General features: G+C 41.3%; 3 protein-coding genes across 5 annotated transcripts; 2 read left to right on the top strand and 1 right to left on the bottom strand.

Moving 5' to 3' along the window:
- Positions 1–532: 532 nt before the first annotated feature.
- On the bottom strand, positions 533–3,060 carry cts12 (cathepsin 12). Its single transcript, XM_014169301.2, has 8 exons — positions 2,969–3,060; positions 2,611–2,762; positions 2,282–2,404; positions 1,847–2,011; positions 1,530–1,751; positions 1,245–1,413; positions 970–1,075; positions 533–831 (listed from the first exon to the last, which is right to left on the bottom strand). The coding sequence occupies exons 1-8, from the start codon at positions 2,997–2,999 to the stop codon at positions 732–734; spliced, it is 1,068 nt and encodes a 355-aa protein (XP_014024776.1). The 5' UTR covers positions 3,000–3,060; the 3' UTR covers positions 533–731.
- A 1,750-nt stretch (positions 3,061–4,810) lies between these two features.
- On the top strand, positions 4,811–10,464 carry LOC106584356 (ankyrin repeat domain-containing protein 29). Of its 3 annotated transcripts, none has more exons than XM_014169573.2 (10): positions 4,811–5,039; positions 6,586–6,696; positions 7,213–7,311; positions 7,571–7,669; positions 7,834–7,932; positions 8,406–8,504; positions 8,619–8,717; positions 8,900–8,995; positions 9,173–9,271; positions 9,386–10,464. In XM_014169573.2, exons 1-10 carry the CDS (start codon positions 5,028–5,030, stop codon positions 9,467–9,469), a joined length of 897 nt encoding a protein of 298 aa, XP_014025048.1. In that variant the 5' UTR covers positions 4,811–5,027; the 3' UTR covers positions 9,470–10,464. The 3 variants fall into 3 exon arrangements, with proteins under 3 accessions (XP_014025048.1, XP_014025049.1, XP_014025047.1); XM_014169574.2 differs by having other exon boundaries at positions 4,827–5,039; positions 6,586–6,755; XM_014169572.2 differs by lacking the exon at positions 4,811–5,039 and adding an exon at positions 5,080–5,273.
- A 66-nt stretch (positions 10,465–10,530) lies between these two features.
- On the top strand, positions 10,531–17,505 carry LOC106584355 (vacuolar protein sorting-associated protein 4B). The gene is made up of 11 exons (XM_014169571.2): positions 10,531–10,826; positions 11,208–11,319; positions 11,674–11,824; positions 11,989–12,050; positions 13,338–13,457; positions 13,584–13,740; positions 13,907–14,055; positions 14,292–14,373; positions 14,573–14,792; positions 14,982–15,122; positions 16,845–17,505. The coding sequence occupies exons 1-11, from the start codon at positions 10,806–10,808 to the stop codon at positions 16,944–16,946; spliced, it is 1,317 nt and encodes a 438-aa protein (XP_014025046.1). The 5' UTR covers positions 10,531–10,805; the 3' UTR covers positions 16,947–17,505.
- Positions 17,506–18,718: the final 1,213 nt, after the last annotated feature.

The following is an 18,718-nucleotide window of genomic DNA, read 5'->3' as shown; positions in this document are numbered from 1 at the left end:
AGACTGGTATACATAAAGGAAGACTGAGCATATCAGTGTGTTTAGTTTGGTGTGAACATGTTGAGGTTCAAAGATCACCTGGGTACCACTCCCTTTTCTTCAAATGTGTTTGTGGAGCAGTAAGTTAGCATTTTATAGATAGTATTTGTACTGTGTACCACAGGTCATGTTAAACAATTGTAAAACTATTGAAGGTGTAAACCTTTGAACTGGGTGAACTGGATAACAGTATAATACAAGGAACTCAAAGACAATCTACAGTCTAGCATTGCTTACACACTGATTATGTTCCCACGCCTACGTCGCCTCCTGCAGACTGTTTGACATTCTGGCAGATTGAAAGGGCTTTCTCAAGATGCCTCGCTGTGCAAGGAAATACCTTCAAATTCAACACAAGTTGTCAGATACCTTGATGCACAATTTCTAGTGCTATATCCAGTCTTGTATTCAATCCAAAACGTTCAAAGGAACATCAAATTCTAGACCAGCCTGACACAGTCGGTCGAAATCTAAAAACAATCGCAGTCAAATGTCAATTCAATTGAACTTTATTCTCTATCACAGTGCAATACAGGCATAGCATTGCTCAGAGTAATACAGTATAGAAGACAGAATACTTGGTACCATCACCCCCACAAATAAACCAAATCAATACTTTTTATTAACCTCTGACAACCTATCCAACACCAAGATGATATGTTCTGTCTCTGACACTTTCTCACTTATGTGGTTCATAAAATAGGATACAGAGCGTAGCTTGCGATGCCACAAGTGTTACTGCCATTCCGGATCATTCGCATGTAGCCACCCTCTCCCCATGCAGTACCCCAGCTGGGAAGAAAAGGAAAACATGCATACATTTATGTACCACAAATGTCTTACATATATATATATATATGAAAAAAGTAACCAAATTATTATATTTTGTTAGAATGTAAACCATGTTACTCCCACCAGTGATTCACCCACCTGTTTTTGATTATCCAATAGTCGTGCCCCCCTTCAGAGCCATAGCCAACCAGCAGCACCGCATGACTGAGGTTGTTGGGGTTACAGCTTGGCTCCTCATATATTCCTGTTAGACCAATAATAGCCCTGGTTACAATGAGGCAAACTCAGACAGGGCAAATGCATTTTTAAAAATTGAATAAAAAACCTTTATCAAAGTTAATATGTACAGTCATGGGAAACAAAACACTACATTTAGCTGTCCACCACCGTCAAAGAATTCAGTGAAGACCAACCTGAACTGTAGAACATGAAGCTTGGATGATCTGCATCCACAGCGATGGTGATTGGGCCAATGGTTGCCACAGCGTCAGCCAGGGCCTGCTCATCTCCAGAGGGTATGAACCTGTAATCAGTGATGCTGGCAACCGACTGACTGCTGTCGTAGAAACAGGGTTGGGTGTCCTAGAAATACAGAAATGTGTTTTATCCTCAGCCATTGTACTTCTTAAATCATGTTGCTATTAACATTATGTAACATTGGTGTACATGGTCAGGGATGTCCCCAGTCAGATTCTTACCACTGATGTGTAGGGGTAGGTGTCTGTGGACTGAAGCCCATTCTGAACCACATAATTATAGGCATTAGCCATCCAGGCCCCACTGCAGCCATATGTGCCGTAGGGCTTGGAGCAGTCCACAAGGTTCTGCTCACTCAAGGACACCAGTTGACCTGTCCTCTTGAACATTTGTCCCTCGATGGCCCCTGTAGTGCTAAAGGCCCAGCAGGAGCCACAATATCCCTGTGAGGAGAAATCAATAGACAGCATGGATTTAAAATCACTTCTTAGTTTGCACTGAAATTCTACTTACAGAATTTTCTAAAGCAAAGCCTCACCTGGTCTTTGACCTCGGTGACATAGCCCATGGCTCTGTAGTCAACGGTAACAGACCCTAACTTCTGAGCACTGGCACGGAGCTTTCGAGCTGATGCATTCTTCCCTCTTTTCTTTATTTTGCTATTTATCATGGCACCTTGTAAACGCTTGTATTCGTGCCTTGTCTACGCATCGAAGAGAGAGAAATTCCAAAGTGATTTAGAATGAAATGTATGAAGGAATCAATGAATAATGGGAAAATACTGTTTCAATACACTGCAATAAGAACAATCTCTCATAATGTATACAAATGAACAGAAATTAGAACTTAAATGGGAATGTTGCAGCTCTCAGTGAAAATTTCTCAAAGTGGACCATTATAAGTAACTCATAGAAGTACCTTGGACTATAACATCCTGTACTAAAGAGAAGTGAAGATGATGATGGTCACTTACCAGGTCCCCATATTGATTCATGGCCATGGTGAACATCTTTGTCCCTCTGAGAAAACTGTTATTATTCTCATCAATCACTCTCTTGTTGTCCTCCCATATGACCTTCCTCTCAATGTCATCCCGCTTCAGGAAAGAACAGAATGAACAAACAAATAAAATAGTTGATTATTGTTAAGGTGTGTGTCTGGGAGGGAGGGAATGACTTCCTAAATATTTACAATGTGTTTTCGTGTAGGCCAATATGCAGATTACTAGCCTACAGTAACTATTGGGATGTGTTTTTTTATACAGTCTGTGTGTATGAGTATGTGTATAAAATAACATCTAACCTTCTCGTCGTAGGATACACCGTTGCTCCTCTTCCATGTTTGCCACTCTGATGGCTCTTGCACCTCCTCATCTGAGTCTGACGCCACGTGGAGAGGATCAGACAGGAGGAGAGAGAGCAGCACAGCTCTCCCCATGAGGCTGGCCCATTGGACTGGAAGGATGGATGATCAGAGTAAAGTGTTTCACCAAATGTATTGTGTTCTGTTGTAAATTACTTTGCTGCAATTTATACCATGTTAGATAGAGAATTATATGGAAACACTATAAATGCTCTGCAATTCTGAATGTTATGTTATTAAAACAATGCAATCATGATAAGAAATTAGGCTTAATGAATGTCAATAACCTGGCACTCACCTGATGGAAAGTTGGGCTGTCTTGTCTTCATGTTCTGAGACTAACTCTACACTCTGACCATGACTGGTCATCACCCCCTCTTTTATTGCCTGTGATGGAGGGTGTGCTCCCCTTGGGCCTGTCTGAAACCCCATCACCTACACAAAAGAGGGAGGTGGCAACAGGGGACAGAAACCCTCTTATTAGACAATGTCAGGCCACAGAGTGTAAACACAGCATGTCCCTATTCAAAGTAGCCCATATCAGTTTTTTGGCACTCATCACAAAAACAGCTTAGCAGTGCCAAGAAAATATGATAGCCTACTCTATATACAGCTCATCTCTAAAAACCTGCCAATTACAAGCTTACAGCTAAATAGTAATCAAAACAACTTCTCCTTACACAGGCTACCTGCAATTATGCACCCTGATATTTAAGAGTTACACTCTTAGAAAAAAGGGTTCCAAAAGGGTTCCTTGGCTGTTCCCATAGGAGAACCCTTTTCGTTTCCAGGTATAACCATTTTTGGTTCTATGTGCTACCTACAGGTTATGGAAAATGTGCTCTTTTAGTATTTCTCCAGTAGGTATCCTGGAGGAAAACACCTCCACTTCTATGTCAAAGATAATAAAACAAAAACACTATAGTAAATAATAAAGTAATGTCTGCAAAAACATTACAGTAAATACTACAGTATACTATAGATGCAAAAACTCTACAGTAAATTCTACAGTATACAACAATCTGCAAAAACACTACATTAATTACTATAGCATATACTATAGTTTTGTTTTACTACAGTATTTATACTATAGTTAACTGCGAATACAACAGCATACTACAGTAAATACTGCAGGGAATACTATAGTAAAGTCAGCAAAAACACTACATTGAATACTATAGTATTTATACCAGTCATGTTTCTTCTCCAGTCCCAAATTTTGGCACAAACTAATAATACCTTTGAAACAGCTGCTCAACATCCAAGAATACAGGGTAGCCTGTGTCACAGCATAGACACTACTGTAAGATCTACTGTAAGATCCGAGTAGGGAGAGCCAAAGGGGTAAATTGAGCCACCATTGTTTCTAAGAAACCATACACACAATTAACAATTTGACCACATACTTCGGAAGAAGTCTTCATTTGTGAAGGAAGAAACCACATGGACAAAGTGTTAAGCAAGTTAGGTCCAAAAAAAACAGATTTTCACCAAGTCAAATGAATTTGTTAGAGGTATCATTATGCTTGCATCTAAACCAAAGTAGAAAGATCATTTTAAGATTGTTCTATACATCAGTTGGGGTCTCTATACGCTTCAAAATGAGGTCCTAAACCTAAAGAAATATAACCACAGCTGTGTGGGCTAATACAGTGGTATAGTGGTGCCTGGAGAAATGGGTATAGCATCCAAACAGCTCCACAACAATGTCTCCACACCAGGAGACATTTTTTTTGGTCTGGGAAAAATCCCCCCAAAATGTGGAGGGTGTAGTTGCCCTTTTATTCAGAATGTTACCTGGGTAAATTGTTCTCCCCATACCCAGGGTAAGTTGTGACAAAAATATATGTCGATATCTTTGTTAGAAAAAAATACTATATTTCCCTCGACAGAGTGATGCTGAATGTCTAAAATGCCTCAATTTACCTCACTATCCCCTAATGCAGTTGTATGGCTGACTTTCTGGAGTTTAGGGGCATTAGAAGCAAGGACTGGATTATGTGTAACAAAAAAAAACAGATATAAAATAACAGCCCATTTTTCCTCAGGATAAATAAACTACCAGCTCCAAAATGAAACTGTAACAGAATCGAACTCGTTTCATTTGGTTGAACAAACGACTCCAAGAAATCGAATCAAACATAGCTGCAGCGGTCGTGACTCGTGCGTCTGTCTGTGTGGCTGGAGCGGCACTGCAGAGGATTTGCTGCGTGTTGTTTTTCCAACAGCGCGCCGACACCCTTGGAGCAGTCAGTGTGGCAAAACGAATTCCAGCCGTTATTACAGTTAAACCCATCGGGACGTTAGCAACAACAACCCATACGCAAGAAATATGAGTCACGAATGAGGTCCACAGGATGTCGTTCAAGGTAATCTTAACGTTCTCCTGCTTTTCTGCATATGTAGCTGAGTTGACTCAACTCCACTATATATAGATATCCATATTACAGGGATCTAAACTAGAGCTACAGCTACTACTGCATAGGCTACTCTAACCATGCTTGGAATGAAGAGAGAGTAGCCTAATATAATCTACTCACTACGAATTCTTACTTTCTTTGCGTACATGGCTTCTAATCTGTGTTGTCATGAATAGGCCTATGGTGAGTTATGCGCACGTAATAAATTAATACATCGCAGGGGGTTTGCGGGCAATAATAACATCGTAATGGGAATTAGATATGCTGCTTTACTTTCGTGGTCATGGTCTTCCCGTACATATGCCGCGTTCAAAACAACTGGTAACTCGGAAATGAACAAACTCCGACTGGGAAAAATCGATCTGAATGGTCATCCAACTCGAAATTCCAAATCGAGAACTCGGGCCACTTTCTAGAGCTCAGACTTTCAGACCTGAAGATCACTGACATCATGATTTGACCTGCATTTTTACAAGTTTCCAGTTGTTCTGACTAACATTAGCCACCTAGCCAACGTTAGCAACAACAAATTGGAATTCGTAACATATCATACGTTTTGGTAATTCATAACATATTGTACGTTTTTGCGAATTCATAACATATACGAATTGTAATTTATCATAAGAAATGGATGATGGACATCCACAAATGAATACATACAATACGAAACTTGGCATGTCTCTGATTAAAAAATAAAAAATAAATGGAACCTTCATTTAACAAGGTTAGTCAGTTAAGAACAAATTCTTATTTACAACGAAGGCCGAGAGTGGCTTAGCTGCCTTGTTCAGGTGGAGAATGACAGATTTATACCTTGTCAGCTCGGGGATTCGATCCAGCAACCGTTCGGGAACTGGCCCAACGTTCTAACCACTAGGCTACCTGCCGCATACAGAATAATATGAAATGCCATGAGACCAGGTGGCAGCGACATGACAGTTTAATCTTAGCTATGCTAGAGGTTAAGGTTAAAGGGTTAATTAAGGTTAGGGGAAAGGTTAGCTAACATGCTAAGTAGTTGCAAAGAAGCTAAAAAAAGTAGTATGTAGTTGAACATTTGCTAAAATGGTACGGTGATGAAAATCTAACACAACTTTTGGGTTGCTAGATGTTTGCGTTTTTTCTTGTCTGTGTTAAATATACCCAGATTCATTTGGACCTACATAAGTGGGTGGGAGCTGGACTCTTGAGACCACACACAACCAGACCAGAGACCATATAACCACACCATACCCAATGCAAGAGCATAATCAACGTGTGTGCTCTGGCCATATTGATTCTCATATTGATTGTGAACAGGAAGAGCCTGACTGCAACTCATTTTAAATGGTTTTCTCTATAACCTCCATTGTCTGACCAATACCAGCAAAGAAATTGGTTGCCAAATTTTGACTTCTGAGATGATACTGTAGATAGTGTCTTTAAGTCTGGTTGCAGGTCTGTTATCTGACACTTGTGTCTATTCGATGTTGTATCGTGTGTGTTTGTCCTACAGAAGGAGACGCCCCTGGCTAACGCTGTGTTTTGGGCAGCTCGGAAGGGGAACTTGGCCCTGCTTCAGTTACTGCTCAACAGTGGCCGTGTGGATGCCGACTGCAGAGACAGTGTACGGACGCTGCATGCCCTGGCGGCTCAGCTGCACGCTTTACCCATAAACCACCTGTGGTAGGAGAGAAAGAGAGAGCTACAACTCTTCTGTGTGTGTGTGGTTGTGTGTGTGGATGTGTGCAGGTGTATGTATGTCTCAATAATGTGTTGTAGGTCCGCTCATGTTCAGGTGCTTGCAGTTTCCATGTGTGTCACATCTAATTGTTTATTGTTGTGTGGTATTTGAAATGTAATGCTATGTCAAGTCTCTGCTGATAAGTTCAAGAATGTTTCAGAAACATTCTCTAGAGATTAGGGAATGTGAATGATTGGGTGGAGCATCAGACAAGGGGTGGTACTTTGGAGGGTTGTGTGTGCAATTATGCTGTCTGGAGGAGAATCAAAACACTTGCAAAACAAAAACAAAAAAATCTAGACCTCCAGGTTTCTTTCATGTGCAGTTTGAATGACATGTAGACAATGATCTGACTGAACTGAGGTGTTGATTGATTGTGATCCCTCGATCTCTTTCCAGTTCCGCACCACAGCCCTGATGGTGGCGTCCTACAATGGCCACAGTGACTGTGCCAGGGAGCTGATCATGCAGGGAGCTGACATTAACCTGCAGAGAGAGGTAAAGTATACTCCCACTTTAGTACACCTTGGTGTCATTAGAAGAAATACCTTGGTTTTAGTGCTGCTCCTTGATAAACTGCAACCATCTGCTTTTCCATAGTACGGCGCCTGAAATTAGCGTTGCATTATTGATGTTGCTTTGAGACTAATGTGGTCAAAGCAGAAACAATAAGCAGTAAAGATGTTTGAAGCATTGAGAAAATGTGTATGTCCTTTTTAAGGTCTTTCTGACATTGAATGCATGTTTCCACCCTCAGACAGGCTCCACTGCCCTCTTCTTCGCTTCCCAGCAGGGACACAATGAAGTAGTAAAGCTCCTCTTTGAATTTGGTGCCTCAACTGAATTCCAGACAAAGGTATGCCGTGTCACCTACTTAGAGAGAGAGAGAACATCACAGGGAGGCAGAAAAAATATGCTGACAGCAGTGATCCAGTGTTGGATGCCTGCTGTGTATAGTCATATTCCATGTGCCAGTCACTGCAGGATATGTTGCTAATCTGTGTTCTGATGGTTTGGCAGGACGGTGGCACAGCCCTCTCTGCAGCCTGTCAGTATGGCCACTCTAAGGTTGTAGACACTCTTTTGAAGAATGGAGCCAATGTTCATGACCAGCTGCATGTGAGCATCCCTAACACCTATCTCATCTCACTATGTCTGTCCTTTTCCCACACTCCTGCAGAGCCCCACAGTGTCCAATGCTGTAGTCCACAACACACCAAAATCCCACTGGAAGACCCTCTCAGGTTACCGCTGAGTCAGACATGAGATGCATTTTGTTTTATGCAACACATAGAAGGGATTGGATTACTCAGTGTAACTATGTTACATGTTTGTATGAAAATAATACAGTAAGGCTTACATTCATTTCGACACAGTGATTCTCTGCTCACTACTAGTTCTGATATTGGTGATTGACAATAGTGTTTTTTGCATCATCAAAACATCAGCCTCTTTCTCTCCTTTCTATAAGATCCATTGTACCCAGAACAGTGCCATTCTATGTGTTACTATTCATGAACAAGCCATACATTGCATAACTTTGTCATGCAGTTGCTTTGCTGATGTGACATGTTTCTAATATCATGTTTCAGGATGGTGCCACCCCACTCTTCCTTGCTTCCCAGGAGGGTCATGTGACTGTCATACGTCAACTGCTGTCATCTGGAGCCAAAGTTAACCACCCCAGGGAGGTGAGGCCACTCCCCCATACAATAATAGAGGACCTCAATAGAGGGACTGACTTCTTCATCTCTCTTCTCACCCTCTTCCTCTTTGTATTTTGTCTCCATTCCACCCCCCTCCAGGATGGCACAGCCCCCCTGTGGATGGCAGCCCAGATGGGACACAGTGAAGTAGTGAAGGTTTTACTTCTGCGTGGTGCAGATCGGGATGCTGACAGAAAAGTATGTTGTCCTTTAGCAACCCAGTGGGTACACAGTGGGTTGACAAAGACATGATGATTGTCTTCCATCAATATATTCAATCAAGTAATTTATTGAAATGCATTTCTTTGTGTAAGGCATATTATATATTGAATGGGGAATTAAAATGTCAATGTCTCATGTTTCTTTTGATCTTATTGAAGGACGGGTCAACTGCATTATTCAAGGCAGCTTTCAAAGGACACAACAGTGTCATTGAGGAGCTCCTCAAGTTTTCCCCTTCAATGGGCCTTCTCAAGGTAAGATATCTAGGCAGTGATGCTTGCTCTTTGCCGTCTCCTGCCTCTGGCCATGACCCAGAGGAGTAGTTTTTATTCAGAAGTATATTGTGGAACATTGTATTGTAAAACATTAGCAGTGTTTTAGTGATAAGAACCAGCCTTTAGTTAAGTGGCTTCACCATTCCATTTCTCCAGAATGGTTCCACAGTCCTCCACGCTGCTGTCATGGGTGGCAATCATAAAAGTGTAAACCTTCTGCTCGGGGCCAATGCAGACCCAACACTACCCAACAAGGTAAATCACTGCAGTGTGTACAGGGGAGAAGAAGCAAAGCACAGGAGAAGGATGCATTTTAGGACGTCGCCATGGTTGATTATTTTTTCATGACTGGTTTTGTTTTCTTTGCAGAACAATGAACTGCCAGCAGATCTTACAAAGAGTGATCGCATCCTGAGTGCTCTGCGACCACAAATCTTAAATGGAAGTAGTTGATGACAATCCTAGTTCCCACCTTAGACCATGGTTGTTTTATGGAGAGAAATGCACTGAGGGCTCCGAACAACAGAGAACAAACAAACAGGATTCAGTCACACTACAATACCTATATGGTGCTTGCTTTCAATTGCAGCTTCAGAAAATACAATGCTATTTGGAGTAACCGTAACTGGACATATCTAAGACGATGGTTCAATATGTAGCCTACTACCAAAATGCATCCGTTTGTGGCTAGAGTTATTTTGCCATGTACATCCTTTCCTTTGAGGTGTTGTTCTAACTTTGCTGTATAGTTTTAGTTTCTAAAAATATTGTATCCCTGGTGCTGTGATATTTCTAAATATTTTGCAATTTTTTATTTCTGCAATTTTAATAAATGCAATACTGTACATTGGGTTAAATAAAAGGTGAATGTGGAAGAAAAAAAAACATTTCTCCTGTGACCAAGTCAATAACATGTGGTATAATAACAAGTCACTAGAGGTCAGTGTACTTACCGTTGGTATCTACGATCTATATAAACTCTGGATACTTAGATGCTCAGTTTGGCCATTGAGAGACTTTGAAGCCACCGGTCGGCCATATTGGCACTCTCCAGTAGGAGCAGTCCTCCATAGCAATGAATGGAATTCTACGGTATTTCAATTAAATGTTTCAAGGACAAAATTACATGTATTTAAGCATTTTTTTGTTGTAGTGGGGACAGTAACATTAGTCATCTCAAAAAATTATACAACCAATGTTTTTAGATATTTTAAATGTTTATGTTTAGCTCACATAATATAATTTAAAAGTATGCGTTAAGGTGTCTGTAATAGAGTAAATGTGGCAAAAACGAATGTAGACGTTAATTAATGAATGTGTTTATATAGCTTCCCCAAAAAAATTACCACAGTGGGGAGTGCCAAGATGGAGGCGCGGCGGCTTCATCACAGCGCCCTTTAATAGTCATCTAGTGTATATATAAATTACCAATAAACTGAATCCATGCAAATGTGTCTGATACTCTTTGTCTGACCTTATTTATCGCATATGCAATGCACATAGATTTTAAGAATAGGCTTTGAAATTGACCGCAGTAAATTGACAACGATAGGTCAGAAAAAGCTCTCGTCTCTTTTTGTGCTGATGTCACGTGTAAACCATAGGCGGAAGTGACACTCGACATCTTGATGCGGAAGAGATTCCGAAGAATTAAAGAACTGTCACCAAAATGACAACAAAACACTAACCAGAGCTAATAACGTCGTATTATAGCTATTTCACGTTGATTTACTGAGACGAGTGAAATTCTACGGTGGGTTATTTTGACCATCGTACGTAACCAGCACCCATGGCTAATAACAATTTACAGGTGAGTGAATCTCCAGCTAGAGACAAAATAAACAAGTTAGCTAACTACTGTAGCTAACACAGGATTGTATCGTTAGTCTACTGTGGGTTCAGATTGCGTTATTATATATTTGTCTAGTTAATGTCTCTCTTGACCCAACGTATTTAATGAATTCGCATCAACTAAGTGTGTATGATTACTGATTTTCCATTTACTAATGCCATTTTGACATACCTTTGTGACATCTTGCGGAACAAGATCTTAACGTCATGCTAATGACCTACCTACCCTCTCTTGTTATGGTTCTTTAACATAGCCTCCGCAAGATCGTGACGTCATGCTAATGCTCTACCCTCTCTTGTTATGGTTCTTCTTTAACATAGCCCATGCATTGTGTTACAGAAAGCAATAGATCTTGCAAGCAAGGCTGCAGAGGAGGATAAGGCTAAAAACTACGAGGAAGCTCTCCGGTTGTACCAGCATTCCATTCAATACTTCCTTCATGTTGTTAAATGTGAGTTGTCTCTTATCTCAGTTCAACTTCCTGTTACTTATTTTTTCAAGTTCTTAATTTGCATTTATACTGCAAACACAGAACATCTACATAGGCTACTTTGTTTTTCTGTTCCCTTTCATTTACTGATATATGTGTGACTGAAATGGTTATGAACTGTGCACCTTTGACCTCAGAGTTTGGAATGAACTTTGAATGACCCCATTAGGAGCTATGGATCAACATAAGCAATTTCTTCAGGAAACAGCTTTAACAGTTTTGCTTCACTTTCACATTGAATGACCCACGTGTGAAGATTACCCAGCCTTGGACATAATGTGATGCCAAACTGTGTTACATTTCCTCTTCCTGCAGATGAGGCCCAGGGAGACAAGGCCAAGCAGAGCATCAGGGCAAAGTGTGCAGAGTACCTGGACCGAGCAGAGAAGCTGAAGGAATACTTGAAGAAGAAGGATAAGGCCCCTCCAGCCAAGCCTGTCAAGGAGTCCGGCTCTGATGACAAAGGGTGAGTGAGCATAAGAAATCCTGAGGATGTTATAATCCTCACCAATCCTTCATTCTGATCTGATTCTTGGTTCTTTTGAACTGTGTTTATATTTTTTGTGTGGCCTAAGGTGGGCCTCCTTATCAGTACAGTGATCTCAAACTACTTTTCTTTTTCTTTTGCAGGAATGACAGTGATGAAGGTGAAGGTGACCCAGAGAAAAAGAAGTTTAAAAATCAACTCTCAGGTGAGTTATATCATCAGCTACTTAACTTTTCAGCATTTTTTGTGTGGCTCATACAAAGCTTTGATGCAGTCTTGTGACACTGAATCTGTATTTTATTTGAATGATAAAAAGAGATATTTGTCGTTAGGGGTGTGAATGTTTAAACTAAATTGGGATCGTTAACGTTTACAAAAATCCTAAACCGAAAAAACGATGTTCACAGTGCAGTTATCACAAAACTACCACTAACAGGTCCCGATCATCATCATAAAGGGAAAAATTAAAATTAAACGAATACTTAACCCAACAATGCTGTAAAGTTAGTAGGAGGAGAAATGCTTCTTTCAAATTATTTCCCACAGACATAAAGGGCTCCACACATCATCATTGTTAACAGTTGGAAAAAATGTCAGAGAGTGAGACAGGGAAGCGACAGCAGCGAAGTCCTTTATGGCAATACTTTAAGAAGTTAATTGAGAAGGTGGTGAATTGAGCTAGTGCATAGGCAGAACAGGTGCAATGCTAAAACATCTGAAAGGGAGACACCATGACCGTAAGCCCCAACCCATTGCTGGCAACAGCGCAGGCCCCCAACAACAGACATTAAACTGGCTCTTCACACGAAAGAAGTGCAATAAGGGATGGAGTGAGAAAATCACAGCACTGATTACACAAATCATTGCAGCTGATATGCAGCCATTGTTAAGGGTAGAGAATGTCGGCTTCAATGTCCTAATGGCATATCTAGAACCAGACTACAAGATTGTACAAATTGTACAGTGAAATTGTAAAAACAAAACAATTGTACAGAAATTGTAAAAAAAAAAAAAAAAAAATGTGTACAATGATTGCTCTGGAAGTACAACGGTCGAGATCTCAAACACCATACGTGGCGTTAACAACAGATTGTTGGAGATCTATGAACACGCTGTCTCATACATCACCGCAACGAGCCATCACATTGATGAGAAGTGGGACATGAAGTCCCATGTACTAACCACTAAGGACATGGAGGAGAGGCACACCCCAAAGAATCTAAAGATGGCTTTAACTACCTTCGTTGCTGAGTGGGTGGGGGACAGCAGTAAGGTGAGCGCCATCTGGTAGCCATGACTGCGGTAGATTGAACTGCATTGCCCCCTAGCGGTCAGACGCAGGACCATGTGAATTCACATGTCTTTTTTTTGTGTATTTTTCTCTCTCAGTCGAAGCAGAAAAAAATGGCACTTTAAACGTTAAGAACATTTTAACATTTGTTACATCCCTATTTGCTGTTCTACATTTCACCGACTTCTATCTATGTTACAGGGGCCATCGTCATGGAAAAGCCAAACATCAAGTGGAATGATGTAGCTGGGCTTGAGGGTGCAAAGGAGGCCCTTAAAGAAGCTGTCATCTTGCCCATCAAATTCCCTCACCTCTTCACCGGTATGGATTATGGAATTCAAGAAAAACATAACATTCTAGATATTAACAGATGTATTGTGACATGCATCTGAAGAGTAAATCGTTTTCAATAAAGAATACCTAAGTATATTTGTCTTTGGTGTCCAGGAAAGCGAACTCCATGGAGAGGGATCCTGCTGTTTGGCCCTCCTGGTACAGGGAAGTCTTATCTGGCCAAGGCTGTGGCCACAGAAGCCAACAACTCTACCTTCTTCTCTATCTCCTCCTCTGACCTGGTGTCCAAGTGGCTGGGGGAGAGTGAAAAGTGAGTGATGGTGCAAGGAGGGTTGGCAGGTTGCTATGCAATCAAATCAATATAATATTTAAAAGGATATTGCTCATACATACCTATCTCTCTCCTTCTCCTCTGTATTCTTCTCCCACACTGTCCTTTGGTCTCATATTCACTCTCCACAACTCTCTGTCTTCAGGTTGGTGAAGAACCTGTTCAGCCTGGCCAGGGAGAACAGGCCCTCCATCATCTTCATCGACGAGATAGACTCTCTGTGTGGCTCCAGGAGTGAGAACGAGAGTGAAGCAGCCCGCCGCATCAAGACTGAGTTTCTCGTCCAGATGCAGGGTGAGAGAGCCAGCCACTGGGCTGACAGACTGTACAGTTTACACAAAGCCTGGCCTCAGATCCTGATTACCTTGAGTATTGACACAACTGCTTTGGCCACTATGTCGTTTGGCACTGAACCTTTTTGTTGGTACGGTGTCACCAGAACAACTAAACAACCATTTTTTTTGCTAGATTTTGGCTTTCCTTTTAACTGAATCAGCTGTATATTTAAATAATTATCTCTCTTCTCTGAGGTGTTGGAAATGACAATGAGGGAGTCCTGGTTCTAGGAGCCACAAACATCCCCTGGACACTGGACTCTGCTATTAGGAGAAGGTCAGTGTATATTTATCTTCTGATGATCTCAAGTCCTTTATCTTATTGTGAAGATGTATTATTCACCATTTTTGGACCAAGTGACTCTTATTAAACAGATTGTTAAACATTATAGATAAATAATGGGATGACCCTTGCTGCATCTCCATATAAACATTCCCATATCAGATATCACAACTGTCGTGTTTCTGTACCTCAGGTTTGAGAAGCGGATCTACATCCCTCTGCCAGAGGGGCCCGCCCGCTCTTTCATGTTCAAGCTGCATCTGGGCTCCACCCCCAATGAGCTCACTGAATCAGACTATGTGACCCTGGGTAAGAAGACGGAAGGCTACTCTGGAGCAGACATCAGCGTCATCGTAAGGGACGCCCTCATGCAGCCAGTCAGGAAGGTGCAGTCGGCCACTCACTTCAAACGGGTATGTGACAGTCTGACTTTCAACAGGGACAGGGCTCATCTAGGTGCAGTGAATCTTAATTCATTGAATTTTCCTCATCTGATAGTTGTGAAGGAAGCATTGAGTCATATGAATACTCTGTCAATGAAACATCAGCTTTCACAAATCCATGTCCCATTTCTGCCCATGCGTTCTTCTTCATACACCCAGGTCCAAGGGTCATCATGGAACCATCCCAACCTTGTGGTAGACGATCTTTTGACCCCATGCTCACCAGGAGATCCAGACGCCATAGAGATGACCTGGATGGATGTTAATGGGGAGAAACTCATGGAGCCCATTGTTTGCATGGTGAGAAGAACCCCAAAAACATATACAGTGATGGAAAAAAGTATTTGATCCCCTGCTGATTTTGTACATTTGCCCGCTGACAAAGAAATGATCAGTCTATAATTTTAATGGTAGGTTTATTTGAACAGTGAGAGACAGAATAAATTTTAAAAAATCCAGAAAAACCCATGTCAAAAATTTTATAAATTGATTTGCATTTTAATGAGGGAAATAAGTATTTGACCCCCTCTCAATCAGAAAGATTTCTGGCTCCCAGGTGTCTTTTGTATACAGGTAATGAGCTGAGATTAGGAGCACACTCTTAAAGGGAGTGCTCCTAATCTCAGTGTTTTACCTGTATAAAAGACACCTGTCCACAGAAGCAATCAATCAATCAGATTCCAAACTCTCCACCATGGCCAAGACCAAAGAGCTCTCCAAGGATGTCAGGGACAAGATTGTAGACCTACACAAGGCTGGAATGGGCTACAAGACCATCGCCAAGCAGCTTGGTGAGAAGGTGACAACAGTTGGTGCGATTATTCGCAAATGGAAGAAACACAAAAGAACTGTCAATCTCCCTCGGCCTGGGGCTCCATGCAAGATCTCACCTCGTGGAGTTGCAATGATCATGAGAACGGTGAGGAATCAGCCCAGAACTACACAGGAGGATCTTGTCAATGATCTCAAGGCAGCTGGGACCATAGTCACCAAGAAAACAATTGGTAACACACTACGCCGTGAAGGACTGAAATCCTGCAGCGCCCGTAAGGTCCCCCTGCTCAAGAAAGCACATATACATGCCCGTCTGAAGTTTGCCAATGAACATTTGAATGATTCAGAGGACAACTGGGTGAAAATGTTGTGGTCAGATGAGACCAAAATGGAGCTCTTTGGCATCAACTCAACTCGCTGTGTTTGGAGGAGGAGGAATGATGCCTATGACTCCAAGAATACCATCCCCACCGTCAAACATGGAGGTGGAAACATTATGCTTTGGGGGTGTTTTTCTGCTAAGGGGACAGGACAACTTCACCACATCAAAGGGACGATGTACAGGGCCATGTACCGTCAAATCTCAGGTGAGAACCTCCTTCCCTCAGCCAGGGCATTGAAAATGGGTCGTGGATGGGTATTCCAGCATGACAATGACCCAAAACACACGGCCAAGGCAAGAAAGGAGTGTCTCAAGAAGAAGCACATTAAGGTCCTGGAGTGGCCTAGCCAGTCTCTAGACCTTAATCCCATAGAAAATCTGTGGAGGGAGCTGAAGGTTCGAGTTGCCAAACATCAGCCTCGAAACCTTAATGTGCTTCTTCTTGTGTGACTTGGAGAAGATCTGCAAAGAGGAGTGGGACAAAATCCCTCCTGAGATGTGTGCAAACCTGGTGGCCAACTACAAGAAACGTCTGACCTCTGTGATTGCCAACAAGGGTTTTGCCACCAAGTACTAAGTCATGTTTTGCAGAGGGGTCAAATACTTATTTCCCTCATTAAGATGCAAATCAATTTATAACATTTTTGACATGCGTTTTTCTGGAGTTTTTTGTTGTTATTCTGTCTTCTCACTGTTCAAATAAACCTACCATTAAAATTATAGACTGATCATTTCTTTGTCAGTGGGCAAATGTACAAAATCAGCAGGGGATCAAATACTTTTTTCCCTCACTGTATATTTTTGATTTTGAACATGAGGGAGCAAGTATGTGATGCTAACTGACCCTTGTGATGTGCTGTTCACAGGCTGATATGCTGAGGTCACTGCACAACACCAAGCCAACTGTGAACGAGCAGGACTTGGACAAACTCAAGAAGTTCACAGAGGACTTTGGTCAGGAAGGCTAATACTCAACCAAATAATGCAAACACAACTTTCCTTTCTCATATCCTTTTTCTTCACTGGTTCTCAGGCCTGCATTTGCTACTCTCTCTCCACAAGTAGAAAAGGGGCTTCATGTTTCATGTATGTTAATTTGATTTACTTTGTTAGTTGCCAATACATACGCATAATAGTGTACCCATAGTATACAACTTTTCTTTTTACAAAGATAGATTGGTTGAAGATGGTAATGGTCTCAAATAATATGGATTCATGAAAAGTATTTATAATTTATGCTTTAAAACACTAAAGTGTCTGTTTTGGCCTTGATGGCATCAAACAAGCAATGCATGCAATTGTGCATTACAATAACTCCTCCAAAAGTCCTTTACTCCTTGAAGTGCATCTATGGTTTGACAAGATCGATGAGGATAACCTGTTTTGTTGTACTGTAATGTGTTTGGACATTGTTTACCAATGTTTTTTTCTTTGTATTCATTTTTCTTACCAAGAAGGGCAACGTCTGTAATTTTGACTCTGCGTTGATGGAGCAGCACTCATTAAAGAGGATCATATCATGATTAACTACCAGCAACTTTAATGATTACAATTTTCTTTCAGCAGTTTTTATGTAGAGTATTTTCATATTGTTTTTCTGTACGCTGTTTTTGAAAGAAGATGTTAGTCTGAGTGCCTTGCTGGTCAAAAGAAAGTAAAAGTACTTTGGAATGGGTTGGTGGGGGTATGTTATGATGTAATATAACCCAATGATTATTGATCTTCAAGGGAAATCAGTAATTGAGTGAGCAATAATCCTTGGTAAAGTGTTTTTGACCCCTTAAATTGTACTTCCCACATCTTTGCAGACTTCAAATGTTTTGTACAAGTTGTGCCTTGAAGAAGAATCAATGTGCAGTGAATTCAGAAAGTATTCAGACCCCTTGATTTTGTTAGCCTTATTCTAAAATTGATAAAATATTTTTTTGCTCTCATCAATCTACACACAATACACCATAATGACAAAGTGAAAACTGTTTTTTAGAAATGTTTGCAAATTTATTACAAATAAAAAACAGATACCTTATTTACATAAAGACCCTTTGCTATGAGACTCGAAATTGAGCTCGGGTGCATCCTGTTTCCATTACTCATCCTTGAGATGTTTTTACAACTTGATTGGAGTCCACCTGTGGTAAAGTAAATTGATTGGACATGATTTTGAAAGGCACATTTTGAAAAGGCACCTGTCTATATAAGGTCCCACAGTTGACAGTGTATGTCAGAACAAAAACCAAGCCATGAGGTCAAAGGAATAGTCCGTCGAGCTACGAGACAGGATTGTGTCGAGGCACAGATCTGGGCAAGGGTACCAAAAAATGTCTGCAGCATTGAAGGTCCCCAAAAACACAGCGGCCCGCATCATTCTTAAATCGAAGAAGTTTGGAACCACCAAGACTCTTCCTAGAGCTGGCCGCCCGGCCAAACTGAGCAATCGGGAGAGAAGGGTCTTGATCAGGGAGGTGACCAACTACACGAAAGTCACTCTGTCACTCCAGAGTTCCTCTGTGGAGATGGGAGAAGCTTACAGAAGGACAACCATCTCTGCAGCACTCCACCAATCAGGCCTTTATGGTTGATTGACCAGATGGAAGCCACTCCTCAGTAAAAGCCACATGACAGCCTGCTTGGAGTTTGCCAAATGGCACCTAAAAACTGTCAGACCAATAGAAACAAGATTCTTTGGTCTGATGAAAACAAAATCGAACACTTTGGCCTGAATGCCAAGTGTCACGTCTGG

The sequence above is a fragment of the Salmo salar genome, chromosome ssa23 (assembly GCF_905237065.1).
Source record: "Salmo salar chromosome ssa23, Ssal_v3.1, whole genome shotgun sequence".
NCBI classification, from domain to species: Eukaryota; Metazoa; Chordata; class Actinopteri; order Salmoniformes; family Salmonidae; genus Salmo; species Salmo salar.
This window is presented reverse-complemented; position numbering and strand designations above follow the sequence as displayed.

What these genes read in the sequence shown, in the direction of transcription:
- cts12 (XM_014169301.2), bottom strand. Translation starts at nt 2,999, where the DNA reads ATGAAGACAAGACAGCCCAACTTTCCATCAG. An exon ending in GTGTATCCTACGACGAGAAG is followed by an intron (nt 2,405 to 2,610) that starts GTTAGATGTTAT and finishes TCTTTCCTGAAG; the next exon opens with CGGGATGACATTGAGAGGAA. An exon ending in TATTGGATAATCAAAAACAG is followed by an intron (nt 832 to 969) that starts GTGGGTGAATCA and finishes TTTTCTTCCCAG; the next exon opens with CTGGGGTACTGCATGGGGAG.
- LOC106584356 (XM_014169572.2), top strand. An exon ending in ATGCCGACTGCAGAGACAGT is followed by an intron (nt 6,697 to 7,212) that starts GTACGGACGCTG and finishes ATCTCTTTCCAG; the next exon opens with TTCCGCACCACAGCCCTGAT. An exon ending in ATGTTCATGACCAGCTGCAT is followed by an intron (nt 7,933 to 8,405) that starts GTGAGCATCCCT and finishes ATCATGTTTCAG; the next exon opens with GATGGTGCCACCCCACTCTT.
- LOC106584355 (XM_014169571.2), top strand. Translation starts at nt 10,806, where the DNA reads ATGGCTAATAACAATTTACAG. An exon ending in TCCGGCTCTGATGACAAAGG is followed by an intron (nt 11,825 to 11,988) that starts GTGAGTGAGCAT and finishes TTTCTTTTGCAG; the next exon opens with GAATGACAGTGATGAAGGTG. An exon ending in ATTCCCTCACCTCTTCACCG is followed by an intron (nt 13,458 to 13,583) that starts GTATGGATTATG and finishes TTTGGTGTCCAG; the next exon opens with GAAAGCGAACTCCATGGAGA.